This window comes from Grampus griseus (genome assembly GCF_964374135.1).
Source record: "Grampus griseus genome assembly, chromosome: 20".
Classification (NCBI taxonomy): domain Eukaryota; kingdom Metazoa; phylum Chordata; class Mammalia; order Artiodactyla; family Delphinidae; genus Grampus; species Grampus griseus.
Genome location: NC_139014.1, coordinates 40,292,048 through 40,307,790, shown reverse-complemented (window position 1 = coordinate 40,307,790; position 15,743 = coordinate 40,292,048). Strand labels below are relative to the sequence as shown.

The 15,743-nt window shown below is 59.5% G+C and overlaps 1 protein-coding gene across 1 annotated transcript in view; it reads left to right on the top strand.

Annotated features, from left to right (window-relative positions):
• Positions 1 to 2,811: 2,811 nt before the first annotated feature.
• Positions 2,812 to 15,743, top strand: part of LRRC75A (leucine rich repeat containing 75A) — a gene marked incomplete at both ends in the record, with an annotated part of 33,790 nt that continues 20,858 nt past the window's right edge. Inside the window, one exon of the mRNA XM_082679927.1 lies at positions 2,812 to 3,063. Within this exon, the coding sequence (XP_082536053.1) occupies positions 2,812 to 3,063 (252 nt within the window). The remainder of the gene's footprint in view (positions 3,064 to 15,743) is intronic.

The window sequence follows — 15,743 nt, the reverse complement described above, 5'->3', positions numbered from 1 at the left end:
GCACTGCAATGAAGAGTAGCCCCCGCTCGCTGCAACTAGAGAGAAGCCTGCGTGCAGCAACGAAGACCCGATGCAACCCAAAATTAATTAATTAATTAATTAATTTAAAGAAAAAAATATTGCCTAGTAAGAGGTCTGGGGCCGCACCCAGGGTAGCAGCAATGAGTAAAGGATACGGCTAAGAAAGGGAGCTCCCAGAGGACGTCAAGAAAGAAGCCTGGAGGAGAGCAGTTCCTTACAGGCCAAGGGAGTGCAGTTTCCATCAAAACAGAGTAGGCAACAGGATCAGATGATGCTTAAAAGTCAAGGAAGATGAAGACTGAAAGTAGTCACTGAGTTTAGCAACTAGGTCACTGGCAAGAGACATTTCAGTGACGTGGTGCGGCCAGAAGCCATAGTGGAGTGGGTGAGGAATGAATGGACGTACATACAAGGTATCTCTAAGGAACTTGGCTGAGAAGAGAGAGATGGGGCCTTGGGAACCGGAGGGGTGGGAGCAAATACAAGTTTCCTTTCTAAATAGATGGAAGAGGGGCTTCCCTGGTGGCGCAGTGGTTGAGAGTCCGCCTGCCGATGCAGGGGACCCGGGTTCGTGCCCCGGTCCGGGAAGATCCCACATGCCGCGGAGCGGCTGGGCCCATGAGCCATGGCCGCTGAGCCTGCACATCCGGAGCCTGTGCTCCGCAACGCGAGAGACCACAGCAGTGAGAGACCTGCGTACCGCAAAAAAAATAAAAAATAAAATAAATAAATAAATAAATAAATAAATAGATGGAAGAGATTTGAGATTACATACTGAGAACAAGCCAGAAAAGAAGGAAAATTGGGGGTGAAATTAAGAGCAAGGAGAAGGACGGAACCAGGTCTCTGGAGGAGAGGAAGGGGGTGGCACTCAGATCCCAGCGGGGATGGCCTGGGCCCTCTTCCACTGAGATGGCATTGCTCCAGCCACACGCCCTCCCGCCGGCCAACCTGCCAGGGAAGTGGAGCCCAGCGTCCCTAGGGAGGGGCCTGGTCAGCACGTTTCCTGGAGGCCACTTTGCCTCGTGGTCCTGCAGGTTAGAGATGAGAGGCACCGAAGTGTTTCCTGGCCGGGGTTCTCTGGAGATGCCAACAGGTGTGTTCTACACACAAAGGGTGCAGGTGAATTTGGAAGGTGTCGCCCAGCCCTGCGAAGCCAGCCTTCAGGAAGACTGAGCGTTCTCTGCCAGCAGAGGTGGGTCCTTGCGAGTGGGGCGTCCAGAGGGCAGAGGAAGCCAGCTGGGGGACACACAGGCCGCCCTCCAGGTACTGGGGGCTGACCCAGCGTTCACTCACAGAGTGGGAGGAGGCGAGTCCTCTGTGGGGCACGTGCACCCTGCTTGGAGTTTCTGTACCCCTCCTCTTACCCTCCCAGCTCAGGGCACAGTGTTCTCCTCCCACGCGGCACAGGAGGGAGCTGAGGACTTGCCTGACGCTCCGGGCTCAGGACACAGTGGACTTCAGCTCTCTCTGATTCGGGATCCAACTCTCCTGCCCTACATCCCACGCTGTCCTTTCCCCCGAGCAGCACCCGGGGCCTGGGTCAGAGGCAAGGACACAACTGCTGCTCCTCCCGCAGCCGTGACCCTGAGACCAGGGTGGTCCGGGTCGCGACAGAGGAGGTCCCCAGGTGCCTGAGCCTTCTCTCTGGCAGGGCTGTGGTCAGCTTTCCTACCACCGTCTGACCCCGGGGGATCTGCCGCACCAAGGGGGTGAGGGCTGGTCTGGCGTGGAGCCAGGAAGGGAGGGGACGGTAGGAACGTGCTGTGGGGCTGCTTGCAGGCATGCTTCTGCTTTTTCGCACGGGGGTTACCCCCAGGCCCCTTCTCCAGAGGTGTGAGAGCGAGAGCAAGAGAAGACAGCTGTTCTTTGCACCTGGATGGTCCAAACCCTTTGACACTGACTGATGCCAGCAATGGGCTCTCCCTAAAAGAACACGCACACAACACGCAGCCTTGCACCTGGTTTCTGGTTCATGCACCACCGCCCGCCGCCACTGGCCAAGTCTCAAAGGAGTGTCCGTCAGAATCAGCCGAGAGGCTGGCTAAAAATGCAGCTCGCCAGGCCCCGCCGCGGAAACTCTCATCGGGCGGGTCTGGGGCGAGGCCCGGGAGTCTGCGTTCTCAACCAGCCCTCGGACGACTTGGGCTCTGATGCTCAGCGGCGCCTGCTTTGAGAAACCCGACTCCGGGGCTGAGACCCGCCCCCCCACCCCAAAGCTTCCATGCTCCAAACCTTCCCCACGTCGCCGAGCGCACGGACCCCCTCCCCTCCCCTCCCCTCCCCTCCCCTCCCCTCCTATGGGCCTCACCCGCCCGCGGTCGTGGAAGCATCTGGGGAGAGTGGTGCCGGCCGGGAGGGAAGCCCCCGGCCGCCCCCTTCGCCCCGCGCCACCGCCCGGGAGGCGCAGCGCGGCAGCCGGCAGGGGGCGCGGCGCGGGGACCACACGGAGGGGGCGCCGGGCGGCCCAGCAGGAGCGGAGGAGCGGGGAGGGGAGGAGGGGGGCACGCGAGGCCTGGGAGGCGCGCGGCGGCGGAGCCGGGGGCGGGGCGGCCAGGCCGGGGCGGGGCCGGCGGGCGGGCGGCGAACGCCAGGGGAGCGCGCCCGGGGAGCGCGGAGGAGGAGCGCGGACGCCGCCGCCGCCCCCGCCCGCCCGCGCGCAACAGTTCCCCGAAAGTTGCCGCCCGGGAGGCGCGCGCGGCGGGCGGCAGAGGGGCGGGCGGCGGCGGCGGCGGCGGCGGGGACGCGGCGTCGCGGCCCGCCGCGGAGAGCGCGGGCGGCGGCGGCGGCATGGGCACCCGGCAGACCAAGGGCAGCCTGGCGGAGAGAGCCAGCCCCGGCGCGGCGCCCGGCCCCCGCCGCGAGCGGCCCGACTTCTGGGCGTCGCTGCTGCTGCGCGCCGGGGACAAGGCGGGGCGCGCGGGCGCCGGCTCGGGGCTGCCCCCCTACCACCGGCGCGTCGGCATGGTCCAGGAGCTGCTGCGGATGGTGCGCCAGGGCCGGCGGGAGGAGGCGGGGACGCTGCTGCAGCACCTGCGCCAGGTGAGCGCCGGGAGGGGGCGCGGGGGTGCCCCGCCCCTTCCCGCAGAGGCCCCGGAGCGCCGAGGGGCACCGCCCGGGCCCCTGCTCGCGGGGATGGAGTCCGGTCTCGCCGCAGGTGCCTCGACGCTGACCCTGAATTCGAGGCCTCAGGACAGGGCGGAGGAAGGCTGGCCCGGTGAGGCCCGGCTGAGAGGGACCTGTTGGAATAATGTCCCCGCTTCAGTCCTCCGCAGGCAAGGACTGAAGGAGGAGGAGGCTGGTCCCGGGGACGGTTCGTGGGAGGGGATGCCTGCCTGGGCCGAGGCGCTTTTCTTCCCCTCTACCCGCCGGCAGTCACCCCCGTCAAGGGTCCTCAAGGAATGCGCAGTCGTCAGCTTCCCCAGGGGGCGTCCAAGGGCGCAGCCCTGGGGCTGGTGAGATAGATGCCAGTCCCCAGGGGCTTTGCCCACCCGGGAGGCCTCCTGGAGAAGAGGCGTCCCGGATGGCGGTTCGGGTGGGCGACAAGGTTTTCTCTCCTGTGACTAACTTTGGCAGGCGCTCAGCCGGGGGCCCCCGCGGAGCAGTGGAGGGGGGCGGGGGGGGGCTGGACTGGGTTCCTGCGTGACTGTCTTTATCTGCAGGGACTTCAGGAGGCTGCCTGCACTGTGCTCTCAGCCTGTTCCCGTCCCTGCCCCGCTGGTTAGGGACCGTCCTTGCACATCTGGCTGGTCTCCTCTGCTTTGGGGCTGCCATGGGGCTGACGCTGTCCCCCACCTCTCTTTGGCTTTTTTCCTTCCTCACTTTCTTTTGAGGGAGGGGGCGGCCTGCTCCGTGGATTTTGTGGAGTCGCAGAGAGGCAGGAGGGTGCACCTCCTGCATCCCCGGAGGTTGTCTTGGCGGGGCTTTGTGAGGGTAGCTGAGTCCAAGCCCGTATTCTTGCTAGATTGACCCCGTTAGTGGTGGAGTCCGGAGGGGATGGGGGAGGGGGCCTCTCGGGTGGCCTTTCTGAAGTTCTTCCATCACTGATGAGAGAGGCTGTAGGAGAACCTTCCCGGGAGGAGCTTCCAAAATCGAATCAGACCCACATCCCTCCTGGAGTCTGCAGCAGACCCCCAACCCCCTTTATATGTGGTGTGGGTTACCCTGGAGTGTATGTTCCCAAGGTGTGTGCTGTACAGGGAGAGGGAAGCAGAGGCTTCTGCTCTGGCCTCCACTTTCCCAAACAGCGTCCGGAAGGCTGCCTGAGATGCCACTGGATCCCCAGGTGCCTTCTCTGGAGCCCAGTCATCAAAGAAAGATGACATTCCACACCACATAACTTTCTTGGTGTGTATTTCTTTGTCTTTCAAAAACTGGAAACCAGTGTATGGCCTCTGTGGAAACTGTTTTGCTTTCAAACGGCATAATGGATTTTCCAGACCATCATATCCGTTTGCACAGCAGACAGTGAGGAGGTTTTTCTGATCATGTGCTGTTCCCTCGCACGGGGGGGTGCTTCGGAGGATTCAGGACCGTGGAGGGGCTGACGGTGGAGGTCCAGACAAGCCCTTCTGGGAGGGTGAAAGAGCACAGTGCCGCCAGTCGGTCCGCTGGGGCCTGCGGGTGAGGCAGACCCTCGAGGCTGAGTGTGATTCCACATCCTGGGGAAGCTCGTTTCGGAGAGTAGATGCGTCCCTGTGACCCCCACAGGGTCCCTGAGACAGAGAGCATTTCCGGAGAGTGTCTTGTTGGTGTCCTGACACCCTTCTCAGTGGCAGGACTGCGAGGGCTGATGGAGGGCAGAGGTTAGCCAGGCTCACCCTTTTCTGTGAAAGCAGCAGCATAACTTGCTCTCCAGTTCCAGCCATGTGCTGGGCTTTCCTGACCTCTGGGTAAGGTCTGTGGGCCTCTCTGGAGCCAGTGGCGGGCCTGCCCAAGGCGCCTGGAGAGCTGTGTTGCCTAGAACTTGCAGATCAGGGCCCCTCCGGGAAGTGGTGGTGGGCCCTGGGCGGTGTGGGAGGGGAGCCCCGGGCGTCCAAATGTCTGTGAGAAACCAAGAGGTGGTTTTTTAGGACCCTGAGGCTGTTTGGAGGAACGTAGAGCTGCATCTGTGCTGTGCACTGAAGTGGCTTTCTCCTAAATCGTATTTTCCTTTCCAGTTTCCTCCTCTAGGCTGGAGGTGGTGATGTTCAGAAAGGGAATGAGAAGTCACTGAGAGAGGTGCAAACACCCGGGGCCTCAGCGAGGGGGGGGGGGGACCAGCAAGGCCTCATCAGTAACAGTGGGCAGAGGCGGGGTGTGCAGAGCTCAGGGGCTGGTCCTGCTGGGATGCTGTCCCAACCCCACAAGGCGCAGGGTGGCGTTGATGAAGAGAAACAGGCAGAGACGGTGGCAGCCCGACAGCCACAGCGTCCGCACTTGCTCCTGTGTTTGACAACGTGTGTGGCTGCCCAGAGCCCGAGGGGGGGAGGAGGCTGGAGGTCCTCAGTCCCTGTGGTTCTTCACCCCCTTGAGTCCGTGAGCTTTTTGTGGCCCTGAAAGAGTTCTAGACACTCTTCCCAGACCAGTGCAGCAACATTCACAATCTTGCAAGCATTTCGGAGGGTTCGCAGACCCCAAGTTCAGGATATGCCCCCATCTGGGACCTCCCCTCCCCCGACCATGTGACTTGCTACAGGCTCAGGATGTGGAACTAGAGACCCCGGGACCACGTGTGGCAATTCACGGTGGGCTGAAGGATGGTGGCTGCCGCTTCTGAATCTAGGATTCTTTCCAACCTGAGATTTGGGGGGTGGTTTCCCTGATGGGAGACTCTCCAGCCTGTCCGAGCCTGTCCCTTGCCAGAGAGGAATCAGGAGACCTCCTTCATGTTAAGGATGCCGAGCTGTGCTGGGGGTGCAGGCAGGATGCCAGGAAGCTGCCAGCTGCCTGGAAGGAGCAGAGAGCCGCCCCCTTCCCTTTAGGAGCCGTGTCATCTCAGTAAGAGCCTGGGGCCAAGGGTCAGCTCGGGCAGCTTGCCTTCCGGTCCTCAGTCTGCTTTGACCTTGGACCCAGCTGATAACCTCTGTGTGGTGTTTCCTTGTTTCCCAGAGGGTATCTGAGGTACTGAGCAGAGCAAATACTACAAAGTGTGTGACTCGTTCTCCCGGCCACGATAAGAAACAGGAGAATCTGCTTGGGGTCTGGGCGGGCTGCGGGCAGGGTCTCATACCCTTTCTCCAGCCGGGCCCAGGATGTTTCAGATTCTGTCTACCTGACCAGGGCTCAGTCCAGGTCAAAAGCTCACTGCAAGTTCAGAAGCAGTGTGGGGCGGCGTGGGGATGAAAGAAGTCAGCTGTGGATAGAAGAGGCCGCTCCTCTCCCCTCCCCCGGCCCCGTTCCTGCAGGCCTCACCCGTCCCCAGATGTTGCTTCCTAAGTCTTAGGCTCACACTTGCCATCTTCAAGGAGCCCTGGGGAAGAAGTAACCTTTAGTCATGGAGAGAGGGCAAGTGCCGAGCTACAAGGGAGGTGGGGTGTCATCTCTTCAGAGCAGTGGTTTCTCTGAGTCCCCAAATCCCAGACTGGGCCATCAGCCAGCTTCCTGGAGCACCAGAGGAAGGGCTCAGTTTCCCCGGGACACCCCAGGCTGAGGTGGCTGCCTCCTCCCTGCTTTCCCATAAAGAGGGTCTGGTCGGGTTGGCTTATTGCCCCTCAGTGTGGCGCAGCCCCGCTGAGCAGAGCTGTGCCAGGCTTAGCCCGACGCTGTGGCCCCTGGGAACGTGAACCTCACCAGCAGTGCAGAAAGGAACCCTCAGCAACGAGGATGTCTGGCTGCCCCAGGAGGCTGGCTAAGGGGCGAGCACGCGGAGGGCCCTTGGGAACCTGGAGGTTGGGTGCTTTTTCCTCCGACAACCCCCCAAGAGGGTTGCTTAGGCGAGCAGCTTGGAAGGCCACCAGACAACGAGCAGGGAGTTCCCCACCCTCAGCCTCCATCTCGTTCTTCTCCACCTGGGATGCACTTCCGCATTTCCGCAGAATGCTCCTTACCTTTCCAAGGCCACCCTTCTGAGCCACGTCAGCCCAGGGCTCTGAGATCCGGGTGCCGGTTAGGCTGTGTGGATTTAATCGTCCCTACAGACGTAGTTTTCCCCGCTGTCCATTTTGTTTGTCAGGCTATGTCACATGCTCCCTGAGGGTGGAGACCCCACCACTGCCTTTGTGTGGAATACCAGCTGCTGCAACCTCGAGTGAGTCGTGTGCTGGGGATGCGCTGTCACGGCATGTCCTCGGCAAGCGCTTGGATCTGGGCTGTGCGTCCAGCGGCTTATTTGCCCGGCCGGCTGGTACGGTCGTGAGATCTGGCGAGTTTGCTGTCATTTGGTTGGATTCCTGGGAGCCGTGTCCATAGGGATTGGCTGTGGCCTGGCGGCCCGCCAGGCGGTGGTGTTCTTGGAGAGGGGAGTGGCATGGTGCCCGGCCTCCGAGGGCTCCGTGGGGATCCCGCTCGGCAGGTGCAGCGCAGGGCCTCTGCTGAGGTGGCGGGAGAGAGTGGAGCCTGACTGGAGGCTGGCCTCCACGTTCCTCACTCGCTGCTTGTGCTGAATCATGTTTGTTCCATCCGCAAAGAGAAACCTGCCTTTTTAAACGCTGCTGCTCTCTGACCGGGCTGGGCATTTCCAGGGCTGCAGAAGCAGGAGGAATCCCATGCCAGGGCCTGCTCTACTGGTTTCCAAGGCCAGGACACGGCCACCTCAGTATGGCCGGGGGGCGGGGAGACGGCAGGGCCGGGCTGGGCCAGCTATCCTGGCTTCAGGTCTGGTGCGGAGGGGGCCCTCTGCTAGAGCTAATGCCCGCCCCCTCAGAGATACCCACAAACAGCCTGGGCTCCACCGCGGACCCCCACCCCCCCGCCTTGCCTAACGCCGCCTTGGGGCATCGGGGCACCCTCCCCTTGCCCAGAGTCATTTCATTTCCAAGTGCACTTTGCTGGCAGAGGCCACAGATCGTATACCGGGCACAGGAAATCCTTGAGAGGATTTTAAGCTTGTCCTCAGGGACGCTCCCCCCCCCCGCCCCACCCCCCCACAGTGTCCTCGCTCAGGAGCCAGCAGGGTCTGGCTCAGACCTCTCGAGTCATCCTGCCAGTAACCGGAGGCATTGTTGGTACAGCCTCCCCCATCCTCAGGGTTCCAGCGGCTGCGCCAGTCCGCCCACACAGCCCACACACGCCTGCAGGCCGGAGCCACCTGCAGAAGGGTTATCCAGGTGATTAGGGTTTCTCCCCATCGGGGTGCCCAAGGGGTGGGGTCAACATCTGGGGAGATCCCCACCCCAAGTGGAGGTGTCAGCCAGCCGTCTGCCCACGTCACTTTCCCGCCAGGAGCAGCACCGTGGGCGGCCTGTGACAAGGGTGACCCCCCCACCCTATGCTGCGTGCCCTGGCCCTCCGGCTGTGTCACATCCACTCTCCTCAGGAGAAACTGGGGGTGGGAGCCGTTGTGTAAACCGGCGGGCCCCATCACTGTCGCTGGGAGAGTCCGCTGTTCTGATGAGAGCAGTGACCTTGACGGGCCAAGCGGGGCGGGGGCCGGGCCTTACAGTGCCTGCTTTCCTCCCCACCCCACCCACTGGCCCGAGCAGAGCCCACGTGGCTCTCTGGGAACATTTCCCAGCTTTTTTTTTTTTTTTTAACTTTTATTAGCTCAAACTCCTGGCTGCTGCAGCCATATGGAGTTCTGCCGAAGGCTGCTGCTCAAGGGATGTGGCATTTTGATGTTTCTAACTTCATCTTAACCAGGATAGACGCAGAGTCGGGCGAGAGTGGAGGATGTCAGTGTTTACCTGCAGGGTGGCCTTACGTTGGACCTGAGGTCTCTGCCCACCTCCAGGGCTGCCCCTGCCTGCTCTGGCCTCCGCCTCCCGGCCTCTGTCTGCCTGTCTCCTGCCCGCCTCCTGGGCCTTCTCTGTGTCTCTCCCTCTCCCTGGGCGAGAAGCAGACTTTTCGTCTCTGTTATTTGGCCCCATCTTGTTCAGCTTCCCTCTGCAGCCGCCACGCCCCAGCCTCCATGGCAGGAAGGCAGCCATGGGGGCCGTGAGAACTGGAGGGAGTCAGCGGCGGGGGGGTTGGTTGTCTGGTCTGGTCGGTGCCCGGTGCCTTGGGCGGGAGGTCAGGCGCTGGAGACACCCCTCCCGCCTGCGTGCTGCTTCCCAGCCCATAAAGCATTTTCTCCTGTTTATTTTGCTCCTTAAATAGTCTTGTGAGGTCAGCAGCATATTGCTTAAAGCAAAAAAGGGTGGGTTTTCTTTTTTAATATTATAAAAGCAGCGCATCATCATTGTACGAAAACAAGAAAATACAGATGAGCAAAACTAAGACCTGAGAGTGTTTCACGTGTCCCACGGTCTAGTGCCCGCTCTTCCAGGCAGTGGTCTAGGCCCCGGGAGGCAGAAGAGACAGTAGTAATTGTCCCCCCACCTCATGGAGGGGTTGTGAGGATCCAGGAGGCCGGTGCTGGTGCAGGTGCTTAGTGGGGCTCCGAGAAAGGGCTCCGCTCTGGTGGCCGCCTTCACTGGGAACTGGGGGGACCTCGGCTCTGGTCCCGGCTCAGGCTCTAACTTGCCAGCCCCTTCCCTTCTCTGGCCTCAGTTTCCCCACCAAGAAAGTGAAGGGCTGTGTGGCTGAGATGACCACTGAGGTTCCCTGTCACCACGCAGGTTCTACCAGGCTCCCGTGGATTCAGGGATGGACCCGTTCATTCCCACAAGAGCCGGATTCACAGTCGTGCACTGATGTCACTCCCTTGTCCCCACCTTGTACAAGAGCTGGGACACGGGGAGGGGCTTCTGGAGGGAAGCAGACCCCTGGGGCTGACCTCTGCACACCGGCACAAACCCTTCCTCCCTCGGGGCTCCCAAATGGACCAGGAGCTGGGCTGGGAGCTGCAGGGCGCCAGCCCCCCACTTCCTAGTTGGGACTTTGTCTCACCTGCCCTGCCTCGTCCCTCCCAGCGGTCCTGGTGCTCAGGCCTGTGCCTCTCCTGTCCACACCCCCTTCCCAGGCCCTTGGCCCCTTGGCCCCCTGTCCCCCAGCACGTTCTCAGAGTGGTACTTTTTCAGTGGTTTGTTTGTTAAAGTGGGATGATGTGGCAGTGGAGGCCCAGATGAAGTTGGAGGAGGTGGAGAGTGGAGCACAGCCCGAGGAGAGGGTGGTCCCCGCACAGTGGAGCGTGGCCACGCCCCTGCTCCCGGCAACCAAGGACTCTGGGGGCGTGAAGGCCATTCAGTGAGTGAGTCCAGGTGGCCCAGTGGTGCCTCATCGCTTCAGTCCTTCAGTGAGATGTAAGGCAGCTCCTGGCCCATACAGGTGCCTTCGTGAGAAGTAGAAGAAGACACCTCTCTGGTTGGCAGAGACAAAGTCAAGGCTCGGTGGGTTCAGCCCCACCCAGACACCCTTGTGCAGTGTGCATCCTGCACAGCTGTACTTAGCATCCTTGGTGAAGGTGCACAGAAGTTCAGTCTTTATCAGCTGAAGCCAGTCAGGAGGCTCACCCCTTCTCCCATTTGCCCCCTCGGGCATGGCCTTCCTACATCACCTACGGCAGGGAACAGTGCAGTGTCAGCCAGAACATGATTTCTGCCTCTGAGCTGAACGCTTGCCCTCTCCCTCCTGAATCAGGGAGCTGAAACGATCGGGTATCTTCTTCTAGAAGGTTCCAGATCAACACTCCTGCTTCTCCAAGGGCGTTGGACAGATGCAAAGATATCAGTGAGTCTGGAGTGAGGCTCAGGGGGGAGCATCAGGGGGGACACAGGTAGATCAGAGAGTCCTTCCTTGCTGGGCTCCCAAGGACTCCAGCCCCTCGCCCATGTCCTGGGGACCAGGAATCCCTCCCCAGCTTCCCAGACTGTTTGCATCCCCGCCTCCGCTGATTCTGGGGGAAATTAGGTCTGGATGCTTGCACCCCCTGTAAATAACCTCCACGTCTCCAGATGAAATAACTCCCTTCAGTTTAGTTTTTCCTAGTACGAGCCAGTCTTCTGAACTTCTTATCATTCTCATTGGCCGATCTACGTTTTCTATTTTCTTCTGCAGTTGCGGAGTTTCGGGGTTTCCAAACAGCTGCCAGCCCAGGGACCATGGGAGGGGGGAGGTTCTCGGAGATGGAAGCTCAGACACAAGTTTCCAAGTTACCTGTTCTGAGAATTCCCATCTCTCCAGAAATCACCTGCTGGTTGAGAATCGGCCCAGTCAAGCAGGGGGAGAATAATAGAGATGTTTTCGGTGTGACACATCTCAGTGGGAGGCTGGACCACGCGCGAGGGCCCAGAAGTGGGCACTGTGAGGGGGCCAGAGGCTCAGGAAGTTGGGGGAGCAGGCCTGGAATAGGAGAGGGGGCAGCAGGATGGAACTGGAGAAACAGTTTTGGAAAGCTGGCAGGAGGTGGCTAGGAAACCCAAAGGAGCAGAGGCAGCTGGCTGGGGACGTGAGAGCCGGTGTGTTGCGCCTGGGCCAGGCTTTGGTGGGGAGACGCCACCAAGGAAATCCTGTGGGCAGAACCCAGGGACCCTGGGACCGGGAGAGAGACCTGGGACCCGGGCAGGAGGCTCTGGGCCTCCGCGGGCCTGTCACTTTGGCCCTTTCACTTCACCCACTTCCACCTCCAACCCGGCCCTCCCAGGGTCCCTGGAAGCTGTGGACAAACTCGGTGACCTCCCAGAGACCAGGCAAAGGCCCTCCCTCCCCAAGGACACTGCCCTTTGCAGCCTTTGAGGCTCACTGATTCTTTCTTGTTGCTGCTGGCTGTGGCCCCTGGTTCTTCCACTTGTGGGGCAGTGAGGCCCCGAGGCAGGGCCTTAAGATGGGGAAGAGTCCACCTGGCCAGGGCTCCTTCCCTGGGTCCACTCCTGCCCCACCCCCCGCTGCCCAGAGAAAAGGTCTTGGGGAAATCAGCTGAGCTGGAGCGCAGGCAGGCAGGGCCTCGCCGCGGCCGTGGACCTGGGGGACCTCTTACCCCTGCACTTGGGTGTGAGCTGCATTCGAGCTGGACTCCCTGTCCTGCGTGACTCATCTCTGCTCCCCCGGATTCTCGGAGGCTGTGCCCGGGCCTTGCCTCTGACCTAGAGATTTAAAGTGGTAAAGACCCCTAGTCTGGGGCGGGGGGGGGGTTGATTTTATGTGCCTTCTCGGCGAGGCCATGGTACCCAGTTTTTGGTCAAATGTGAGTCTAGATACTGCCGCAAAGATATTTTTTAGATGAGATTAACGTGCAATCCGTCACCCTTGTGTAAAGCGGGTGACCTTGTGTAGTGTGGGTCGGCCTCAGGCGATCAGTTGAAGTCCCTTGAGAGAAAAGGCGGAAGAATTCTGCCCCAGGCTGCCTGCCTTCAGACCTGCCGGCTCCCACAGTCACTATTCCTCACACCTCCCTCTCTCTCTCACACACCCCTCTTATCAGGTCTGTTCCTCTGGAGAACACCGACTGTTACACTTGTCTTCCAAGGGCTGACGTCTGGGGGAGGCGGGTAAGGAACTTCCGGAGGCCCCCGCGGCCCCCCCCACTGCCACTGGATCGCAACCCTCCGGTCCTCGACTTCTCACTCTGAGAAGTGGGCTGTCCCAGGCAGCCTGTCCTGCTTGGAAAGCAGGTTGTCAGCGAGCCAGAGGAGCCTTGAAGTCACTCCTCCACCCCTTCTTCTTCTGCATTTCCTTCCACAATGGACCAAACCTTTTATTTAAAATGGACAACAGTAACCACATGGAAAGACAGATGGGCTTAAATGCATTCACCAGAAGCCATCAACAAAAGATTATCTCCCAAGCACAGATCAGGAGGGGCGGGGGTGGATGACAGAGTGCTGAGAATCTGTGGAATGTAGGAGCGGGTGGACCTCAGGGACCTGCTGGCCCCAGCCTTTCTGCAGAATCATAAGCCCACAAGGTGCTCTGGGGAGCGGGAGGCTGGAAAATAAGTTTGGGAAGTAGCGCGAATGCTCCCAGCCTTTCCGTCTTAAAGCGGTGGCTGAAACGTCGTCGGACGGGAGCAGGGCGCAGGGGTGGGCGGCACGTGCCTGGGGCCACACAGTGACCTAGGGGCTACCTCAGGCCTGGAGCCTGGGGGGCTCCTGCCCCGCCCTGAGCAGAGCCTGGGTGGACCTGTGACCGCAGGGGGCGGAGCAAACCCTCTTCAGGCCTGCTGTGCCACCCGGCTGATTTTGTTTTTCTGAAGAGAAAGCAGCCTTTTATTTATTTGTTGCTACTGCCGTTTCTTGGATTTTAATTGCATTACACTTGGCAATGGTCAAACATCTGTTTCCAGAGGCCTGCTTTGTGCAGAGAGTGTCGTTTTTAAAGACCTCAAAGTTAAAACACAAATAACGTGCAGCCGTGAAGCCAGCACGCTGCGTGCTGGCGGGGAGAGCAGACCCACCAGGCACTTGTCACAGTTAAGGAGGGTCGCCTGCCAGGGTGCCCGCCTTCAAACCCTGCAGGGCCGGTGGTCGTGGAGGGGCAGGAGCCCCCAGCCGCCCCCCTGGGGGACGGCGACCCTGCAGTGGGACGAGAGAACCGGCCTCGCCCCTCAGCGGGACAGGCAAGCGGGCCGGGCAGCGGCCCGAGGGGCAGCGCCCACCCTGGAGCCGGCGGGAGCAGCCTTGCCAGCAAGCAGGCCAATGCCAGCGGGTTTCTTTCAGGGAGAGGCCAACGCGGCGGTAGCTTTTATGACTTCTTCAGGTTTGCTTTGGTGTTTCTGAAGTCTGAGAGTGTGTGTGTGTGTGTGTGTGTGTGTGTGTGTGTGCGTGCGTGCGTGTGCGCGCGCCCGCGCGCCTCTGGCCTCCCTCCCCGGGGACGGGCTACACTGGACACACAAACACAAGGACAGCTGCCCGCCCGGACCTCGGCCTCATTGTCGTGTCCCTGGGAGGTTTATGGTGTCCTTGGGGCGTGTTTGTGCACACACACCACACACACACATACACGCACATATATACAGACACACGCAGTACTCATGGGTGCTAGATTTTCTCAATTACGATTCAACATACTGAACTAAAAATGTTAAAGCCTACTGTTTCCCTAAGATTTTAAGTCTAAGCTACAAATGCCATTCTGTTTATGAATCTAGTAGATTTAAATAATCACATTTAAGGGTAGAGGGCTTATAACTTTGTCAAGTTTCTTTCAATATCTTAGTGATTTCGCAAATTTAATATATCCAGTTTTCTTAAGTTTATAAGTAGCCGTCCTAAAAAGCGGGACTTTCCCAAGCTCCCGCACAGTTCTTAAAATGCATAAGCTTATAAATACGGTGAATATTAAATTCTGTTAGACATTTCGAAACTGTCACAAACTCGGCCAGATCCTCCTTCAGCGTCCTGCTTAAAATCATAAGCCTAAAGCCAGTTACTCACTTACCCCTCTCAGATTGGAATTGCAGGCCTCATCTGTTAGGTGATTCTCTGAAGTGTTACAAGTGTGTGAAGCGTCAGATTTATGAATTTCTGGGTGCATCTGAGCCGCATTACTCCAGTGTCTGCCGGTGTAATTCAACGCCTCCGGGGTTAAGAGGCAGCGGATGAGCCCAAGAGCGACCTTCTGTCCTCAGTACCCCGAACTGCGCCCCCTCCAACTCCCCTGTCCGGGCGGCTTCACCGCTGGGCTGGATTCTGTCTGCTGCTGTTCCTTTCATCCGTCCTCCCCTGTTCCTCCTGCCCTCAGGGCCCCACCTCTTCAGCTGTTTAGCAGTGTCCTCTTGGATGGAGAACACCCCACGCCCTTGGCTCCGGGATCGTGCATCCCAGGGGGCCCGAAGAAAGAGTCCTTAGCAGCGACCTTCCCTCCTGGTACAGAACTCCTACTACAGCAGCACTAAGGGATCTCTCCCCACTGCTTACATAGTTCCAGTGTCTGTGAACTCACTACTTGATTTTTTTAAAATTGTGGTAAAGTGTAGATAACATAAAACTTACCATTTTAACCACTTTTACGTGTACAGGTCAGTGGCCTTAAGCACATGTACAGTGTTGTGCAACCATCCATCTACAGAGCGCTTCATTTTCCCAAACTGAAACTCTGTCCCCATTAAACACTAATTCCCCATCCCCTTCTCCCCAGCCCCTGGCACCCTCCATCCTCCCTTCTGTCTCTATGGTTTGGACTCCCCTAGGGACCTCGTACGAGTGGAATCGTACAGCATGTGTCCTGTTACCGCCTTATTTCATTTAGCATCATGTCCTCCCGGTTCATCCTGTTGGAGTGCGTGTCAGGATTCCCTTTACCACTTGTTTTTAAATGTTCTTTCTTACACTGGGCTGGAAACCGTCTTAGGGGATGTGGTTCTATAGGGAGCATTTCTTTTTTTTTTTTTTTTTTGGCTGTGCCACCCGGCTTGCGGGATCTTAGTCAACCCTGTCCAGGGATTGAACCCCGGGCCCTCGGGAGTGAAAGCACGGAGTCCTAGCCACTGATGCGCCAGGAAATTCCCTACAGGGAGCATCTCTGACTAGCCCAGTCCCACCTCTGGGAGCAGACAGCAAAGGAGAGTGTGTCGGGGGTACACGCATCCAGAGAGGACCCAGGGCTGGTGGAAGCAGCAAGGAGGTTTCTGCCGATAACGGTCCCAGTTGCCCACAGCTGTGCTCCTGGCTGAGGTCAGCACAGGCCAGAGGAGGAAAGGGGTCCCCGCCCACTTGCCCTAACCTTTCCGCCTTGGTGCGTCCCCTGGGGAAAATGCCACCGCTGTTTCC